The 20,596-nt window shown below is 42.6% G+C and overlaps 3 protein-coding genes across 3 annotated transcripts in view; 2 read left to right on the top strand and 1 right to left on the bottom strand.

Moving 5' to 3' along the window:
• The window catches only part of LOC132991113 (uncharacterized), a 113,884-nt gene that overhangs the window by 72,598 nt on the left and 20,690 nt on the right, over nt 1–20,596 (bottom strand). The window lies entirely within an intron of this gene.
• On the top strand, nt 4,225–8,017 carry LOC132991121 (uncharacterized). The gene is made up of 6 exons (XM_061059749.1): nt 4,225–4,450; nt 5,543–5,688; nt 6,438–6,502; nt 7,444–7,608; nt 7,707–7,811; nt 7,901–8,017. Exons 1-6 carry the CDS (start codon nt 4,331–4,333, stop codon nt 7,939–7,941), a joined length of 642 nt encoding a protein of 213 aa, XP_060915732.1. The 5' UTR covers nt 4,225–4,330; the 3' UTR covers nt 7,942–8,017.
• Nucleotides 12,725–16,195, top strand: LOC132991122 (uncharacterized). The gene is made up of 6 exons (XM_061059750.1): nt 12,725–12,923; nt 14,016–14,161; nt 14,756–14,820; nt 15,621–15,785; nt 15,885–15,989; nt 16,079–16,195. Exons 1-6 carry the CDS (start codon nt 12,804–12,806, stop codon nt 16,117–16,119), a joined length of 642 nt encoding a protein of 213 aa, XP_060915733.1. The 5' UTR covers nt 12,725–12,803; the 3' UTR covers nt 16,120–16,195.

Genomic DNA, 20,596 nt, shown 5'->3' with positions numbered 1-20,596 from the left:
GAGTTTTCCTTGACATCTGTTTTGCAGAACTTTCCAGGTGATGTTACCATATGATAATTGTACTAAATGGAAAATTAAGACTTTCCTGAGCTCTTTTTGCCCTCCAAGCCTCAAAGCTATGAATTGTTTCAGTGTAGTCTGCTGCTTGACAAGCTAGCTTGGGTTTCACTGGCTAAAAAGTGAGAATACACAAATAACCTGTGAATAAAAAACATGTCTGGGTGTACCAGAGCCTGCTCTCCGTGTTGCTGCTTTAGTTCTATTTCTCTACATTATGCAAACGATAAAGTCATGAAAATAACGCTGCGCTGAAGCAGCTCCACAGGACTGTTCCTCTTTTACATTCCTGTTCTGCAACTCTGCTCTCGCTGCATGTCCTTAAGTGTGAGCAGGAGGACGATTATAAACCTCTCACTCACTCAATAAATTAATTAAAAAGGAAACAGAGTCCTGCAGTCCATGGTCAAACATCTGAACCTGCAGAGGAGTCCGGTGAATAAAGATGATCTGGTTCTGTTATCAGTGTCGGATTACATTTTGTGAGTTGCTGTTTGTTAGTTTAAGAACAGTAGAGAAGCCAGAATGAAACCTTGAATTGGGTCTAAAGCCGGGCTCACACTGCAGGAGTTTTAAAATGCTTCTAGATTTTAAAATCGGGTAGCATCACACACATCAGGAGAATCTTAACAGATCTTCTTCTCTGTTATCTCTAGCATGCTCACACTACAAGATATGAAAATCATGACTCATCACAAACTACATGATTTTACTAAGATAATCGTGACCACCTCGTGACCTCACACAACAGAACCGGTGGTTAAATTTGTGATTATAATGCTTTGTGAAAAACGTTTAAAAAAATAATACATTTTGGGTGATGAAATATTGGGATATAGTCTTCGTCAGTGGGTCAGATTGTAACTGTCATATGATGTAGTTGTCTAGTGCACCTGTGCGATAAGACAATTGGTTCCGGCTCAAACTGACTTCACGGATAAAAACAAGGTGCCCTGTTGTGGCGTCGCTCTCCTAGTAACTTATCAAAACACAGTATGTCTTAAAGAAACATTTCAAAATTTCAACTGTTACGACACAAAGGGCAGCAAATATGAATGTATGAGCTCTGATGAACAGCCTGTCTCCTAAAATATCATGTTCCCTTTTTAGAAAATCAAAGAAGTTATCTTCAACAGGACTGAAACTGAAGATCAACATGCTACACCACCTCAGTTCCTTCAGCTTTCTTCTGTCTGTCCTGCTTCATCTTAACCCCTTGCTGGCTTACTCGCTGAAAAACTGTGCTGTGGCGCATTCTCCTTATGTCTGGGATATTTCAGTTGTATGTGCAGATCGGGACCTCACGTCCATCCCTGATGACTTTCCTGAAAATGCGACATTCCTGGACTTAAACGCAAATCAAATTCTAACTGTCAACAGAACCGACTTAAGGGGCTTGTCGAAGCTACTTTACTTATATATGGAATATAATTCAATGTCACACATTGATGACAGAGCTTTTGAAGACTTGGTACATTTAAGAGATCTTCTCTTGGGCTCTAATACCTTAACAACTGTAACAGATGACATCTACTGCAGCAGGAAGACCATCTGTGTCATCAGTCGGAGCTACCTGCAGAGCGAGTGGTGCTCCAAAGAGTTCCAGATGGCCAGATGGGGTTGCTGCCACTTTTTGTTCTTCCTTTCTTAAAAGAACATATGATAACATAATTCAATGGATACAATCAGGTGGGGAAAGGCTGAAACACAGTCGTCATTGATACATATTCAAGGGTAAAACATCACCAAAGTAAGACTAGATGGCAGACAGACTTGGGTTGGGAACCGGCAGGTCGCCGGTTTAAGTCCTGGTGCGGACCAAAATATGGAAGTTGGTCTGGTAACTGGAGAGGTGCCAGGGCACTTCCAGATCACTGTAGAGGTTCCCTTGAGCAAGGCACTGAACCCCCAACAGCTCTGGTGCGCTCCCTGCATAGCAGTGTGTAGCAGTCCCACTCTGACATCTCTCCACTAATGCATTTCCTGTTTGTGCATGTGTGTTATGTTTTTGAGAGGCATATCTCTCAATTACAAAGTGTAACTAACAAAGTATGTTGAAAAAAAAATTACACTGGAAGACCGATACCGGGCGAACTGGCTGAAATTCAGCTTGACTTAACAATGAGTAGTACGATGAAAAATGGTGACTAGACAGGGCTGAAATCGTACAGTCTATGCTTACTTCTGTAGTCTAAATGATTGACAGATGTTGTGGCCCACTTCATTGATTTGCTGATCATTAGGGCTAAATTTATTCAGCCTACTGGCCATCGATAGTGCTTCAGACCGAAGAAATGATAAGAAACTAACTTAACTAATGAATTTATCTATTTTACAGAACATTGGTAAGTTAAATTGAATTGTACTTAAGTCAACTTAACTGACTGCAATGCTAAGTCTGTTAGCTCATGAATGGCTATTACTTTTATGTGTTCGCATCAAGCTAACATACTAAGTTGTCTGTCCAGGTCCATCTGTGTTTGACTTTACAGGAATTCTGTTTATAAGTGTGCGGAGAGCTCTGGAGACAGAGGATGCTGTAGGAACCATGTGTGAATGAAACAGAAATTTGAACACTTCAAGCTAATTTATCGAAATACCCTCATTCAATGTGACAAGTCTTCGATCGCCCTCTTGCGTTTCTACATTTAAAGGTAATGAAAAGTGTTGTTTAACAGGGAAAAGAATCAGAGGAGGTATAACGGTGGACATTTCATATTTCAGGCTCCGCTCCCTCTTCATCACAATGGTCCGGCACAGCACCTGCATTACTGCTGATGCCGAGCCAATCCGTCTGTCAATCTCACGTTCCATCCTACCCTCACTATTGAACAAGTCCTTCACTTGGGGCAAAGACTCACTCCCGACCCGGAGGGAGCAACCAACTGTTTTCCGGCAAAGAACCATGACCTCGGACTTGGAGGTGCTAACCCTCATCCCAGCCGCTTCGCGCTCTGCTGCAAACCCCCTCAATGCCTGCTGGAGGTCCCTGCATGAGGAGGCCAACAAAACCACATCATCTGCAAAAAGCAGAGATGAGACTTGGAGGTCCCCAAACTGGAAACCCTCCTTCCCCCGGCTGCTCCTTGAGATCCTGTCCATGAAGATCACAAACAGGACAGGTGACAAGGGGCAACTCTGTGCAAAGGCCAACATGCATCGGGAACGTATCTGACTTTGTGCCGAGGATGCGGACACAGCTCCCACTTTGGTCATTCAGGGACCGGATGGCTCATACCAACGGCCTGGGACCCCATATTCCCGCAGTACCCCCCAAATGATCCCCCAAAGGACACGGTCAAAAGCCTTCTCCAAATCCACAAAACACATGTAGACTGGATGAGAAAATTCACCAAGTGGTGATCAGTTGACAGCTCTGCTCGTCTCTTTCCGTGAGTGTGCAAAACATACTACCGCAGATCTGACGAAACAACTACAAAGTCGATCATCGATCTTTGGCCTAGGGTGTTCTGGTACCAGGTACACCTATGAACATCTGTATGTTCGAACAAGGTTTTTGTAATGGTCAATCCACGACTACCACAGAAGTCCAACAACAAAACACCACTCGGGTTCAGATCGGGCAGGCCGTGTGTTCTAACCTCTCTCCATTTTTCAAAAGCATCTCCAATATTGATCCTAGTTTGAGCACGTTTCTGCTCGTGGAGCTTATTAGAAACATGCAGAGGCTTTTTAGGTCGGGAACAATCACTTTTATCTGAACCACTTCTCTTGCCCGCTTCCATCACTGCAACACCTGTTGACCTGATAACTGCTCTCATATCTGACAAACCGAGGGGCGTCCAAAACGGCCGTATGGGGGTGCCTTAAAACTGCCTACCTTCTCTGGTCCATCAAATCCAGACCATTCAGGACCAGAATCAAAACTCAGAAGCCTATCCGATAATGGCATAAATGGCCAAAAAACATTGCTCTAAACATTTTTAAAGTAACCTCATTCAGGCTTATTAAATGCTCTCACCATCCTGCAGTGTGCAAATTATGACCAGAATGCAGAATATGTGGGACAGTGACCGATGGCCTGTTGGATGTTAAAGCATTGGAAGAGAAGGTGAGTTTGTGAGTCATTGTAGGTTTTGGCAGGGTCAATGTACTCCTGTGATGGACTTTATTCTCTGTGTATTTGTGAATCGTGGGTAGCCAAGGACGAGTCAATTGATAAATCAGAACACCTGATACTGTGCCATTCTTTAAAGGCTTAAAGGCACTGTGTTTGTTTTCTTCCTGGAATAGTCTGAAGCCTGTAACCATCATGGATCTGTGGTTCAGCAGTCTCTTTCTGGTAGTGGGGTTGTTCCTGAGCAGCTCGGCCCAGACACCCGAAGAATGCAAACCCTTGGTCACGCCTTTGTCTATGGCCGACCTCTCTGTGGTAAGCCCTCTTCTGCTTCCTGCCTGGCTCTTTAAGTAAACATTTGCATTAAATATTTGAAGTGGTTTACAGCTTTCCTGAACCTCTTGCCCTAATTTGTTTTTGGCATTAGCATTAACTTAAAGGTTGAAAGCATGACACTGTACAAAAAATATTTGGTTTCCATTATTACCCTTAATGTTAGATAGAAATTGTCTGTGTGGTAGGATTTTGGTAAATGGTAAATGGACTTGAGCTTGTATAGCACTTTTCTAGTCTTCTGACTGCTCAAAGTGCTTTTACACCGCAGATCACACCTACACATTCACAAACTGATGGTAGAGGCTGCTGTGTAAAGTGAACATCAGAAGAAACAAATCAGTTCATTCACATTCATATGCTGCCACCTAAACAACCTGGGGTTAAGGTTCTTGCTCAAGGACACATCAGACGTGTTGCTGCAGGAGCTGGGGATCAAACCCTAGACCTTCCAGTTGAGGGACGACTGACCCTACCAACTGAACCACAGTTGCCCTATGCTGTGTTTTTCTACAAAGGACATGAGCCTATGAACAACTCAGCAACTAAGTCCGAGATTGCCCCACAATCTAGTGGCAAGGATAAACAATCAAATGTAGCGATCTAAACTAACCCTTCATAGAATGATTAAAGCATCAAGTCAAATTCAAGTCAAGACTATTTAATTACAACCGTGTTCCCTCTGATTCTGATAATTATGCCTACCTTGTTCAAATAAATCTGTTAAATTATGAAAGTAATACAAAAAAGCTTTTGGTGCTGTACTTTATTCCATTAGGGGTTGGTACTATCGTCCGTATAATACCCAAGTTTGAATACCTATCGAAAGTATCTGCTGTGTATAAAAATCTAGATTTAAGAATCAATATATATGATGTTCTGCAGGACTGTTTGGAGGGTTTGTTATGTCTGTACATAGAAAGTCTATATTAGTACATAACGATACACAAACAAATTCAAAAAGACAAACCATAATCTAAAAACGATGAAGGACAATGCTGAAAAAACCTATAAAGGTTCGTCTTTAAGTCCTTTTTTAAATTGATAACAGATATTTGAGTCTACTTTATGCAGATGTACGGACGGATGAACTTCCTCGTGGGTTACGTTGACAATGGCATATTTAACGACATTCTGAAAACAACTGAGAGCTCCTGGGTGAACATCTCGATGTCCACATCAAGCCCCAATGACCTGGTCATGGCTGAGCACAACAAGATGTGAGTATTTAAAAATGCAAAATCAGATGCCCAAATAAACCACATGATAATTAAATCGGGCTTTCATCAGAGGAAATAATCCCCCTAATAGACAATGCCTTTGCTCAAATCTCATTTACATTTAAAGGTACAGACACAGAAACAGTCTGTTCTGAGCAGGGCTGAAATAAAGGGGTTTATAGACATGATCAAATACAGGATCAGGGTGGATTTAGAACAAGACACTTTACACACATGTTTTGAGGAGCTCTGAGACTTATTTAAACTTATGTGAACTTTAACACACAGGTGTGTTCATGTTTAGGTGTAAATAGCAGCAGAGACAAAATTTCTAACATTTGAATTATTTTTACACATTCATCTGTACGAGCATTTCACTTAATCATATAGTTTTATTAGAAATTGAACTACTTTTTAGTATATATTTTTACAACAATTGGTAAAATATGTAATTTTAACTGATTTGAATTTCCATTACTTATTCTGGAAGGCATGTTGTGACCCCCCCCCCCCCCACCCCCCAACACTATGGGTTAAAATAAGCTCAAATGTTAGAAGTTAACTGTACATTTGTGGATTAAGATGGACTGTTGAGCACCAACTTGTTGAAGCATCATTCAGCTCTTGTGATGCCCTTGTTATGCTGGTTTTTATTTTGTTTCAGTCATGAACAGTTTTTTTCAAACATGAGCTACAAATTTCCAATCCGATGTTTAAACTCGTCATGTCTTCTCACTCTTTTTCCCCAGAAATGGAACTTGCATGCGTTCAAACTTCACAGTAAATATTGAAGGCGATACTGCAAAAGTCGAAAGTAAGTTACCTGATCTGATACGACGACACTGGAGCTTGTAAATGTTAGTTTTGTAAGTCAGTAAATCAGGGATTGTTGAAATATAAATACCACAGTTTCACCGCCTGTGAAACTGCTTATTGGAACCCATACTTACCTTAGTTGAGTGACAACCTCTAGTTGCCAAAGCCTTTATAATTAAGAGAGAAGACAAATAAGTCATAATGAACAGAATTCCAAATTAAAGGCATGTCCTTGGTTTAGGTACAAAAACCTATAGAGGATGGTAAAGGTCCAATCAGTAAGATGTAGCGACTTAACAATTCACTCAACTCACGGTACGATTCACGATACTGGGTTCACGATACGATTCTCATAGAATTTAATGAGACTGAAGACAAAGTATTAGATGACTGAAAAAGATCCCTTTAATTTTTTCATGTAAACACCAATGCAATTCTTTGGATCTTGCTTTGGGTGAGCCGGGCTGCAAACTTTGAGCTGCTGGCATGAATAGACTAGAATTAGGCGTCTGTTTTGCTCAGTGCTTAAATTCTGTTTTTCATGCACAGAGGCTACAGCCCTCAGTGGAGCCGTCCCGGGTTCCACCCTCAGCCTTGGCACCTACACTCTCATTTTATGAATTTATTTTTAAAGATTCCTTTATTGTAGAGATAGGACAGTGAATAGAGTCATTCAGCCGCCCGCTTTGAGGATCACAGCCTCCATACATGGGGCGTGTGCACTAACCACTGCGACACTGTGCCACCAGTGCCCCACACTCTCATTTCTGTTTCCAGCTCTATCCATTTCCCTGTCCTCTCAATAAAGGCATGAGAAGTCCAGAAATAATCTTGAAACTCAAATCATCCATCTTCATTTGATTCTATGAGCAAGCTAAACAGTGTCTGCCTCAGATGCAATACTGTTGTTTTCATTTCTTTTTTTAACTTTGTCTTCAGTGGCCAAGGTCAGCTCCACGTTCCAATCTCTGCCAACCTGTGACGGATGTATGGTCTTCAGCATCAACAGCACCAGCATGGACATCAACATCTTACTTCAGAAGATGAACTTTAGCAGCCCTATAGACAAGCCTGAGTTCAACGCTCGTACACTTTACCTGTTGGGTAGGAAGAACTGGTCAAAAGGGAATAACTCAATTTTACATCTGTAGCATTTCTTCATTTTTATTTATTTGTTTTTCTCTTATTTTGTTTGTTTCCAGCCAGGGGGACGACTCTTGAGGAATCAGACCTGGAAGTTTTCAAAAAGCAGGCGAGCTGTCTTGGTTTCACAGGAGAACCGAACTTCCACTACAACCCTGAGAATGGTGTGTCACCTTCTAATTGATATAAGAATGTAATGAAGTCGTAGGATTTCAGACAAAACTGAATACTTTTTCTCTCTTTTTCCCTGCAGAATTCTGCAAAGAAGGCGAAGGTGTTATGATCATCGCCTGAAGTAGTTACAAAAGTTCCATGACTAATATGTTCAACTGAATTTGTGGAAGTAAAGAAACAAAATCTGTCTCATAAATGTGTGGACCTTGTTTTCAAATTGAAGAAATAGTCACACACAGAGGATGAAGTTGGAGGGACATGAGGAAAGGGTACCGTGGGCGGTAAAGGAACAGGTACACAGGGGCATTCTACAAACAACTGGATATAAGTTACCCTGGATTTTCTGCAGGCGGAGCTGCAGCAGAGACACACGGCTAATTTAAAATAATTTTGTTACACCCTTTTGCGAGTTAGACGAAACAGAATTAGGGTGCAATTGAAGGCTCAAGGGATATGAAAATGCACCTGAGAATATGAACTCCATTTTAAGACCAGCATACTCATGAAGGCCATAGAAGGCCCCATATTTATTTTTTGCTTGTGCAAAGAGTGTGCTGGACATAAAAATGACAGCAGGGCTGGTCAGAGAATAGTGCTGCACTGTGGGCCGCTCTGGGCTGAGGAGTGATATAAGACTCCCAGTGGCTCTAAGAGACACATTAGAAGAGTCCACCCAGACCAGACATGCATTTACAAACAAACAACAGTCAGAGATTGTCAGAGACAACAAGCAAATCAGTACTTCACAGAGATGTGCGCCCTCATGTGGCCACTTTAGATAATGGCACACACAAGGGTCAGGCGAAGATTTTTGGACTACCAGCCTCTTCCACAAAGAACCCCAAGTCTCTCTGCTGGATTCCGATTATTCTGGAGCAAAATGTTACAATACCATACAGGCCATTCCTGTCTTTTACACACGGGTTAAAATGCTCATTGCTTAGTTTTTGCATTAAAAGTTAATATTTTTCCTCGAGCAGTCTTAACTCTAATATGAACAAACAGACATGAATCACATCTTAAAAACATTTAGTGCGACTTAGACTTCAAGAGGAAATCATTATTCCTGATGTCCATCACAACTACATGTACTTAGAAGTCTGAAAAAGCTTTTAACAGCTTTTGAGTCTCTTGATTAATCCAAATGCATGCCCGGCTTTAAGTGGGATGTAAAGGAAAACAACTTTCTCAGGAGCTTGAAGGGTTTGTATTTAAGTGGAACTGAAGTAAGCTTTAAAATATACAGAATGATTTTTCAGAGTGCCTTTGCCGTGGAGTACATCTGGCTTTCTTACATAAAAGAATGGTTAAATATTGGTCTGATAAAGTTTGTCTGCCAGATGCCTTCTTTAACAAGTCTAGATTTGACCTATAATGACATCTACACTTTAAACGCCACTCTGCTTCAGCCTTGCTCTCAAATCACTGAGCTAGCTTTTTCTAGCAATGCCATGAGCAACTTGTCTGAGAAATTACTCAGACCGTTGAACCGACTCGAGAGATTGTACTTAGGCAACAACTTTCTACACAGAGTGCCAGTTGCCGTCAGAGGACTCATAGTCCTAGATTTAAGCTTCAATGATATTGGAGAGTTGCATTGTTTCGACTTTCTGAATCTGATATCGTTGTTAAAACTCTTTATCAGTAAAAATTTAATTTCAGTACTCAGATGATGTGCTTTTCTAGATCTGAAGAAGTTGACAGATCTCAACGTTTAATCAAACCACATTAGTACACTGGAGGCTCTCGACCTCTCGAAGAACAAGCTCCAATCTTTGAATTTTCTGACCCTGGCCAACCTGTCTGCACTTAGCTGGTTGAATCTGAGAGACAATGAGTTGACAATGATCAACGAGATGATCCTCCAGTCTCTCCCTGCACTAACATACCTTGACCTTTCTGGTGACCCTTTAACTTGTGCGTGCCTCAGTATTGGCTTCACTGAATGGGTGAAAAACAATAACCAAACTCAGGTTGTCAATGCCTACCAGTAAGATTGAAGCACTACATAACCCTGCCCCCAATTACATAAAATAATTGCTTTTTCCACACGTGCCCACAGGACGGCTTAGATCTTAGTAGAAACCAGTAGTCTCATTGTTGTACTGTCCGGTTTTACATAAAACCACAACAACAAGAAAAAACTAACAACAACATAAACTGTACATTCATTGACAGAGACACATTTATACAAGAATAAAATGTGGCTGTGCGATGTTGGTCAAAGCATACCAGGATAAGATAAATTTCAGAGTCTAGGGCTTGGGACTGGCAGAGTGTGGGGAGAGCTCTGGAGACCGAGGATGCTCCCGAAGAGGATAGCAATCTACTCACGGCCAAAAATCCTCATCATTACAACTGTACAACTTGTTGCCTGAAATAGTAAACAATAGAGCCACCTGCATAATTGATTTTATCTAAGCCTAAGAAATGTAATCATGGGTGATCATGTGGCCGTATGGGGGTGCCTTAAAACCGCCTACCTTCTCTGTTCCAAACAAATCCAGAGCATTCAGGAGCAGAATCTAAAGTTAGAAGGAGGACATACTGGCTGCTGCATTGTTGTCAAACAAGCCAGCACTTCAACATGTTTCCTTAATGATCAGATAGTAAGGTCACTTTATCGTTTCAGTCACTCCTGATCTTACATATCACTCCTTTTAAGGTTGGCAACGTTTTCTCAAAATACCAACACTTAATCCCACCACCTATCTCTCCTATGGAGATTGTTTGACCCAGCCATGTATGCTGAGCAAAAGAACCCAGGCATATAGAAGCCTAACTAATAGTTATGTTGGAGGGAACAGAACAAAGGAGTGTTACTCCCAGCACCCCCAATAGCACCTAACACATGAAAAAAGGGGAGTCTGAATTTTCTATCCTCATTGGAGGAGGCCCAAAGTAAACCCACAGGCAGTCCCAGTCAATAAAAGCTTAAAGTCAAAGGAGGCAAACCCCCTCCTCTTAGCTTACAATAACCCTTTTCACACATATGGAAATCTCCTGAAAAACTCAGGAGAGCTCAAGGAGGAGCTGTAAGTGTGAACGCAACAGCAGAATTTTTTACTCCGTTTTTCACTTACTAGTATGTTTTCCGCAGATAATCCGGAGGAGCTGATGTCTGAACGCGGCCGATTTCAGCCAATAGAAAGAGAGTGACGTTTATATAGTGTCCAGCTAAAGTGTCTGCACGCGACCACTACGATGTCCGTGCACGTAATTAAACGGCTGCAGTATGTTTTCTGTTCGTCAGTATGTTGTTCTCCTCTCTTTTGTGGATGTTGTCATTCCATTGGATTACACATAGCATTGATATAAAGACAAATATTCTCATTATAACGTCGTGTAGCGGACTTTGTTGCTTCGGCCGCTACTTCCGCGTTGTTTATTTACGTCACGTCTTACGTCGGGAAATCCCCCCGCGCCCCCTACTTCCACTGCATATTTTTAAGAGTTTTGGGAGCTATCAGAAACTATTTGGTTCGAGCAAATAAAGAGTTTCTTTGCTTTGATTTTCGTAGACGTCACTGAACGCAACTGAGACTACACTGAGAATACACAAGGATACACAAAAAACTCTGCTCCTGTAATCAGAAAGACAATGGAGCAGTGCTCTAGAGTGAAGATCAAACCAACCTTGGAACGACCACCAGGAGTGACCCCTAGTAAGAGCTTTGGTCTCTGGCATAACCACTGATAATTGTGCACTATTGTTGACGGGATGTCACATTCTGTTTATTATCTGTTGTAAGCTGCTGCATTTGTTTTATTGTGCTGAATCGCCATGTTCGTCTATGTGTGTTTTCATTCAATGCTATGCTAGTGTATCAGTCAATTGCTTCTACAATCAGAAAGACCAGTGATTCCGCCATTGAATATAAATCTGGCCATTTTCTTTCCATTGTTTAAGATTAAGATTTACTTTTATTGATCCCCGCAAGGGGAAATTTCTGTTTTTACACTCTGTTAACTATGCAACACACACATAGGCTGAAATATACACACATGCACAAACAGGATCCTATGGACATGCACAGGTGAGTGGGGAGGGGGTTTGGTGCCTTGCTCAAGGGCACCTCGGCAGTGCTCAGGAAGTGATCTGGTACCTCTCAGCTACCAGACCAACTTCCATATTTGGTCCGCACCGGGACCCAACCCAAGTCCCTACAGACTGAGCTACTGCCGCCCACAAGTTAAGTTATAGTTATTGAACTCAGCTCAGAGAGCTCGAGCTATTTCAAAAGGGAGCCACACGTCTCTCACTTTGTTGTCCACCATTTGTCCCCATGTGACGTGACCACATGGTGCATTGTTTCTCCACCATCTTGTTATCTTGTTTGTGATTACTGGTGTATTTGCATTGTGATATAAGCAGGGTGCGAGGGCTTTGTGTACAGATTTCACGCCTTATATTTATTAAATACAGGTTATTAATGCGTTTTTAATACGTCCTCCTCTCTCTCCTTCCAACATTTCCTCTGTCTCGTCAACTGTCCTATACGATGAATGTAGAAATGGCCCCAAAAACATTGCTCCAAACATTTTTAAAGTAACCTCATTCAGGCTTATTAAATGCTCTCACCATCCTGCAGTGTGCAAATTATGACCTGAATGCAGAATATGTGGGACAGTGACCGATGGCCTGTTGGATGTTAAAGCATTGGAAGAGAAGGTGAGTTTGTGAGTCATTGTAGGTTTTGGCATGGTCAATGTACTCCTGTGATGGACTTTATTCTCTGTGTGTTTGTGAATCGTGGGTAGCCAAGGACGAGTCAACAAATCTGTAAATGTTTGAAGGACAGTTGAAGGGAAATATTGACTCCTAAACTCTGAACTCAAAATCAAAAACATACCGTTGATAAAAACAACCCTCATATGTAAATGGTTGATAAATCAGAACACCTGATACTGTGCCATTCTTTAAAGGCTGAAAGGCACTGTGTTTGTTTTCTTCCTGGAATAGTCTGAAGCCTGTAACCATCATGGATCTGTGGTTCAGTAGTCTCTTTCTGGTAGTGGGGTTGTTCCTGAGCAGCTCGGCCCAGACACCCAAAGAATGCAAACCCTTGGTCACGCCTTTGTCTATGGCCGACCTCTCTGTGGTAAGCCCTCTTCTGCTTCCTGCCTGGCTCTTTAAGTAAACATTTGCATTAAATATTTGAAGTGGTTTACAGCTTTCCTGAACCTCTTGCCCTAATTTGTTTTTGGCATTAGCATTAACTTAAAGGTTGAAAGCATGACACTGTACAAAAAATATTTGGTTTCCATTATTACCCTTAATGTTAGATAGAAATTGTCTGTGTGGTAGGATTTTGGTAAATGGTAAATCGACTTGAGCTTGTATAGCACTTTTCTAGTCTTCTGACTGCTCAAAGCGCTTTTACCCCGCAGATCACACCTACACATTCACAAACTGATGGTAGAGGCTGCTGTGTAAAGTGAACATCAGAAGAAACAAATCAATTCATTCACATTCATATGCTGCCACCTAAACAACCTGGGGTTAAGGTTCTTGCTCAAGGACACATCAGACGTGTTGCTGCAGGAGCTGGGGATCAAACCCTAGACCTTCCAGTTGAGGGACGACTGACCCTACCAACTGAACCACAGTTGCCCTATGCTGTGTTTTTCTACAAAGGACATGAGCCTATGAACAACTCAGCAACTAAGTCCGAGATTGCCCCACAATCTAGTGGCAAGGATAAACAATCAAATGTAGCGATCTAAACTAACCCTTCATAGAATGATTAAAGCATCAAGTCAAATTCAAGTCAAGACTATTTAATTACAACCGTGTTCCCTCTGATTCTGATAATTATGCCTACCTTGTTCAAATAAATCTGTTAAATTATGAAAGTAATACAAAAAAGCTTTTGGTGCTGTACTTTATTCCATTAGGGGTTGGTACTATCGTCCGTATAATACCCAAGTTTGAATACCTATCGAAAGTATCTGCTGTGTATAAAAATCTAGATTTAAGAATCAATATATATGATGTTCTGCAGGACTGTTTGGAGGGTTTGTTATGTCTGTACATAGAAAGTCTATATTAGTACATAACGATACACAAACAAATTCAAAAAGACAAACCATAATCTAAAAACGATGAAGGACAATGCTGAAAAAACCTATAAAGGTTCGTCTTTAAGTCCTTTTTTAAATTGATAACAGATATTTGAGTCTACTTTATGCAGCTGTGCGGACGGATGAACGTCCTCGTGGGTTACGTTGACAATGGCATATTTAACGAAATGCTGAAAACAACCGAGAGCGCCTGGCTGAACATCTCGATGTCCACATCAAGCCCCAATGACCTGGTCATGGCTCAGCACAACAAGATGTGAGTATTTAAAAATGCAAAATCAGATGCCCAAATAAACCACATTATAATTAAATCGGGCTTTCATCAGAGGAAATAATCCCCCTAATAGACAATGCCTTTGCTCAAAGCTCATTTACATTTAAAGGTACAGACACAGAAACAGCCTGTTCTGAGCAGGGCTGAAATAAAGGGGTTTATAGACATGATCAAATACAGGATCAGGGTGGATTTAGAACAAGACACTTTACACACATGTTTTGAGGAGCTCTGAGACTTATTTACACTTATGTGAACTTTAACACACAGGTGTGTTCATGTTTAGGTGTAAATAGCAGCAGAGACAGACTTTCTAACATTTGAATTATTTTTACACATTAATCTTTACGAGCATTTCACTTAATCATATAGTTTTATTAGAAATTGAACTACTTTTTAGTATATATTTTTACAATAATTGGTAAAATATGTAATTTTAACTGATTTGAATTTCCATTACTTATTCTGGAAGGCATGTTGTGACCCCCCCAACACTATGGGTTAAAATAAGCTCAAATGTTAGAAGTGAACTGTACATTTGTGTACTCGTCATGTCTTCTCAATCTTTTTCCCCAGAAATGGAACTTGCATGCGTTCAAACTTCACAATGAATATTGAAGGCGTTACTGCAAAATCCCAAAGTAAGTTACCTGATCTGATACGACGACACTGGAGCTTGTAAATGTTTGTTTTGTAAGTCAGTAAATCAGGGATTGTTGAAATATAAATACCACAGTTTCACCGCCTGTGAAACTGCTTATTGGAACCCATACTTACCTTAGTTGAGTGACAACCTCTAGTTGCCAAAGCCTTTATAATTAAGAGAGAAGACAAATAAGTCATAATGAACAGAATTCCAAATTAAAGCTATATATGTCCTTGGTTTAAGTACAAAAACCTATAGAGGATGTTAAATGTCCAATCTGAAGATATCTACTGAATTACATGATAACGTGAACTTACTATATGATCAGACATTAAGGAAACATGCTATGTTGACAGCTCTCTATGATGTTTAGAATTTAGACTGCAGTACCCATTTTAAACACTAGGGGTCAGAGTTACATATTGCTCCTTTACGGTGAACCTGGTAAACAATATTCCTGCTCAACACTAGAATGTTAGCTTTGTACCTTTGAGCTGCTCGCATGAATAAACTAGAATTAGACGTCTGTTTAGCTCAGTGGTTAAATTCCATGTTTCATGTACAGAGACTACAGCCCCGGGTTCAAACCTCACCCTTGGCCCCCACACTCTCATTTTTTGTTTCCAGCTCTATCCATTGCCCTGTCCTCTCAATAAAGGCATGAGAAGTCCAGAAATAATCTTGAAACTCAAATCATCCATCTTCATTTGATTCTATGAGCAAGCTAAACAGTGTCTGCCTCAGATGCAATACTGTTGTTTTCATTTCTTTTTTTAACTTTGTCTTTGTCCTCAGTGGGCAAGGTCAGCTTCACGTTCCAATCTCTGCCAACCTGTGACGGATGTATGGTCAGCACTGTCAACAGCACCAGCATGAACATCAACAACTTACCTCAGAAGATGAACTTTAGCAGCCCTACAGACAAGCCTGAGATCAACGCTCGTGCACTTTACCTGTTTGGTAGGAAGAACGGGTCAAAAGGGAATAACTAAATTTTTGCATCTGTAGCATTTCTTCATTTTTATTTATTTGTTTTTCTCTTATTTTGTTTGTTTCCAGCCAGGGGGGCGACTGTTGAGGAATCAGACCTGGAAGTTTTCAAAAAGCAGGCGAGCTGTCTTGGTTTCACAGGAGAACCGGACTTCCACTACAACCCTGAGAATGGTGTGTCACCTTCTAATTGATATAAGAATGTAATGAAGTCGTAGGATTTCAGACAAAACTGAATACTTTTTCTCTCTTTTTCCCTGCAGAATTCTGCAAAGAAGGCGAAGGTGTTATGATCATCGCCTGAAGTAGTTACAAAAGTTCCATGACTAATATGTTCAACTGAATTTGTGGAAGTAAAGAAACAAAATCTGTCTCATAAATGTGTGGACCTTGTTTTCAAATTGAAGAAATAGTCACAGACATAATGAAAAGGTACACATGGGCATTCTACCAACAACTGGATATAAGTTACACTGGATTTTCAGCAATAAATGTGCTTGTTGAAGCGTACTCCTTGTCTTCTCCAGTTTGGCCGAAACAAATTGGGGGCTCGTTCGATTTTGTTTAATCTTCAGTGTTTTTTTGTAGCCTAAGCAGTTCTTCTTGTGTTTGATTGCATTCAGGTGTTTGCGATTTGCAGGGGGTTTCTCGTTCTGAGATCGTGACGTATGTGGTATGTATGTCACTTTGGAGTAGGGTGTTAGCGAGATTCCCTGTTTTGATTGACAGTTTTTTGGTAACGTGTAATTAGGTCAGAGAGGTGAGAGGAGCTGTTCTGTGTCCAGGTGAGCGGTTGGAGCGTGAATTTCAATTTGTTCGGCTGCACGGAAGGTGAGTGTGGACACGCTGGGGTTGTGCATTTCGGAGCTAGGTTAAATTCCCCTGTTTAGGTGGTAGCAGCAGTTCTCGCAAGGAGGCTGTTGAGTTAATTATTTTCAGGTTTTTGTATGTTGTCTGTGCGGGTGAAGCAGTTGTCTTGGGGGTGCCTTTCGTAGCATTGACTGAAGGCAGTGGGCTTTCTTCAGTGCAAGCGGGCTTAAGGTATGTAAATACCCACCGCCAGTACGCATACGAAGACGGATAGGGTTGAGTTCGCAAGTATTTGGTCAGGCAGTTAGAGGGGACGCTCCTTTCTGGCCGTGTGTTTTCAGTGTGGTTTTCGCTCACGTTCCGTCAGTTATTCTGTTGGAAATGTTTTTTTCTCTGTTTGAGTGAGTGGCAGACTCTCGGGGTTGGCCTGAGGATGAGCGAACAGTGCTCCTGCAGTGTGTGTTGACGGGCAGGGCACAGGAGGCATACGCTGCATTGTCTGTTACTGATGGGTGGAGTTATGCTTCTGTTAAATCGGCTGTCCTCAAGTGCAATTAAATGGTTCCTGAGGCTTACCGCCAGCGCTTTAGGAACGGTAGGAAGGGGGAAAGGCAGTCATACCTGGAGTTTTCCCGTGACCTGTTGACTTCATTTAATCGTTGGCGTGCTTCTTTGGAGGTTGAAACATTTGGTGAGTTGTGTGAACTTATTGTGTTGGAACAATTGAAAATTGCTGTGCCTAGTCGGATTGCCACATATTTAACAGAGCAGCAAGTAAAGACAGTGGGGGAGGCCGCTGCTTTGGCCGACCAGTATGTTCTAACTCATCGCAGTGTTTGGGGGGATGGGCGTGGTGGTGACGGTCATAGGGATAGTCCTGTTACGCCGGTGTTTTCCCCGGAGGTGTCCAGTAGACCTGTTGAGGTAAATATGAAACTGCGTGGTGTGGAGAAGATGTGTCATTTCTGTCACAGGAAGGGTCATATTAAAGCTGATTGCTATGCCTTTCAGAGATACAGCCAGGGGGAGGGAAAGTCTGTGGCGCTGGCTGCTCTTGTTAAGGTTGGTCCCGAATTTTCTGATGTTCAGGGTTGTGGCAGTGTGTTGTGGTCTGTGATGAGGCCTACTTGCCTTTTATTTCGGATGATTTTGTTTCCCTTAAGGCTGATGGTGAAAAAGTGCCTGTGAAGATCCTGAGGGACTCAGGCGCTTTAGGTTCATTTATCCTGGCGTCAGTTCTTCCGTTTTCAGAGCAGTCTGATACAGGTGGTAGGGAGCTGGGCCTAGGTATGGGACTGTCCGTCTTGTCTGCCCCTGTACACAAGATTCATTTGTTCTCAGGTCTGGTACAAGGTGAGGTGTGCATTGCGGTGCGCCCGGCGTTGCCAGTGCGCGGTGTTCATGTTATTCTTGGTAATGGGTTAGCTGGTGGCCGTGTGTGGGCGGGTAATTTGTCCCCTGTCCCACTGGTTGGTCCCATTCCGGTTCATAGTGTGCGGGACGAAAAGGAGTCCGATGTGAGCGAGGCGTTGGGAGCATGTGCTGTGACACGCTCCAGGGCTCGTGCTGGAACTGACTCTAGAGAAGTAAGTGTCAATTCTGAACCTTGTGTGAAGTGGTCTAACTTTCCTTTGTCTGTCTCCCGTGCAGAGTTGGTAGCAGGGCAGCAGTCAGAAGCCTCCTTGAAGGTGCTGTTGGAGGCTACACTCTCTGTTGCAGAGGAGAAGGATAGGGCACATGGCTACTTCATTGAGGATGAACTCTTGGTGAGAAAGTGGGTACCTTGTCAGGAAGTTGGTGTGGGGAGTCCGGTGTACCAAATTGTTGTTCCAGCTAAATTCCGGAACATGGTTTTGCAGCTGTCTCGTGCCCAGTCTGGGCATATAGGTGTCAGGAAGACTTACGATTGCATTTTGGGGTACTTCTTTTGGCCTAGGTTAAAGAAAGATGTTTCAGCGTATATTAAGACTTGCCACACATGTCAAATCACTGGAAAACCAAAGCAGTCGATTAAACCAGTCCCACTGCATCCCATACCTGCCATCGGGGAGCCTTTTGAGCATGTTATAATCGACTGTGTTGGTCCGTTGCCTCCTTCTAGGTACCCGGCAGCTTATCCTTTGCGGTCGATAACTACCAGGTCTGTGGTGAAGGCTCTTTCCCAGTTTGTTTCTATGTTCGGCATTCCGAAGGTTCTTCAGAGTGATCAAGGCTCTAACTTTTCCTCTCACATGTTTGCACAGATTTTGAAGCAGCTTGGGGTTAAGCATTCGCAGTCCTCAGCTTATCATGCACAAAGCCAGGGGGCGCTGGAGCGCTTTCATCAGACGCTTAAATCGTTGCTGAGGGCTTTCTCCAGAGAGATGGGGAGTGAGTGGGAAGAGGGCTTGCCTTGGCTAATGCTGGCGGCCTGGGAGGTTACTCAGGAAAGCACTGGGTTTAGCCCAAATGAGTTAGTTTTTGGACACTCTGTGTGTGGACCACTGGCAAGGTTGTCGGGTTATTTTAAGGGCAGTGATCCACCCAAAAGCCTTATTAATTATGTTAATAGGTTCAGGCACAGGTTATACGTTTCTGGTGAGTTAGCGAGACAGGGACTGATCCCACGCCCTGTAAGTTAGGTTTGTTCTGTGTGTTGACCTCTCCCTTCCATATGCAGTGTGCATAGCAGGACCTGATGCTATGGACGGTGGAAGTATTAACGGCAGGTGTTATATTTTCTTGTTGGCACAATAAATGTCCTTCAGTTAGTACTTTAGTTGAATTTCGTGGTGTCCCTCGGACCCACGTCTTTAAAGGGGCGGGGTGTGACGACCCTGCTGGTTCCTGGTCCCTTCTGTCGTTTTCCTTTGTTTCAGGTGCCGGTGGGTGTGGTCTGTGGGATCGGGGATTGAGAACACCTGGCCCCGGGTGTTCTCAATACCATAAGAGCTCGCCTCACTTCCTCCTTGGGGGAAGACGGGGAGACATCGAGCAGGAGATTGGGGAGAGAGGATATCCCCGATGCGCTGTACCTTTTGGTTTAATTCGCTGTTGTACAAATAAATGTGCTTGTTGAAGCATACTCCTTGTCTCCTCCAGTTTTTGTCACAGGTTTGTGAGCCGGCCGTGACAACCCTTTTGCGAGTTAGACGAAACACAATTAGGGTGCAATTGAAGGCTCAAGGGATATGAAAATGCACCTGAGAATATGAACTCCATTTTAAGACCAGCATACTCATGAAGGCCATAGAAGGCCCCATATTTATTTTCTGCTTGTGCAAAGAGTGTGCTGGACATAAAAATGACAGCAGGGCTGGTCAGAGAATAGTGCTGCACTGTGGGCCGCTCTGGGCTGAGGAGTGATATAAGACTCCCAGTGGCTCTAAGAGACACATTAGAAGAGTCCACCCAGACCAGACATGCATTTACAAACAAACAACAGTCAGAGTTTGTCAGAGACAACAAGGAAATCAGTACTTGACAGAGATGTGCGCCCTCGTGTGGCCCCTTTAGACAGTGACACACACAAGGGTTGGGCGGAGATTTTTGGACTACCAGCCTCTTCCACAAAGAACCCCAAGTCTCTCTGCTGGATTCCGATTATTCTGGAGCAAAAAATGTTACAATACCGTACAGGCCATACCTGTACTTGACAGAGATGTGTGCCCTCGTGTGGTTTGAGGTCTATGACCTGGGAAGCCCTCGTCACTGTATATCCAAAGCTTAAAGGTTGTCCATGTGTGTGAGTGGACATGGGTGTATTTGTTCTTTTTTTTACTAATCCAATAGAACCTGGTTTGAACTATGAACCCAGCAGCCAAAAGGGAAAACATCGGGATTCACCATGGACTGTTTGACATAAGATTGGATCTGGCCGTTATTACCCAGAACCTCCACCAGATACGGTGGTGCATTGTGTGTCCGATCCGCTCCGTTATGGCTCCGTGCATCCTAGTCTGTCAACACCACAGGAGAACTCAGCCTGACAC

The sequence above is a fragment of the Labrus mixtus genome, chromosome 16 (assembly GCF_963584025.1).
Source record: "Labrus mixtus chromosome 16, fLabMix1.1, whole genome shotgun sequence".
Taxonomy (NCBI): Eukaryota; Metazoa; Chordata; class Actinopteri; order Labriformes; family Labridae; genus Labrus; species Labrus mixtus.
This window is presented reverse-complemented; position numbering and strand designations above follow the sequence as displayed.

Coding starts and splice junctions, on each gene's coding strand:
- LOC132991121 (XM_061059749.1), top strand. CDS start 4,331: ATGGATCTGTGGTTCAGCAGTCTCTTTCTGGTAGTGGGGTTGTTCCTG. Junction 4,451..5,542: donor CTATGGCCGACCTCTCTGTG/GTAAGCCCTCTT, acceptor TACTTTATGCAG/ATGTACGGACGGATGAACTT. Junction 7,609..7,706: donor TCGTACACTTTACCTGTTGG/GTAGGAAGAACT, acceptor GTTTGTTTCCAG/CCAGGGGGACGACTCTTGAG.
- LOC132991122 (XM_061059750.1), top strand. CDS start 12,804: ATGGATCTGTGGTTCAGTAGTCTCTTTCTGGTAGTGGGGTTGTTCCTG. Junction 12,924..14,015: donor CTATGGCCGACCTCTCTGTG/GTAAGCCCTCTT, acceptor TACTTTATGCAG/CTGTGCGGACGGATGAACGT. Junction 14,162..14,755: donor ATGGCTCAGCACAACAAGAT/GTGAGTATTTAA, acceptor CTTTTTCCCCAG/AAATGGAACTTGCATGCGTT.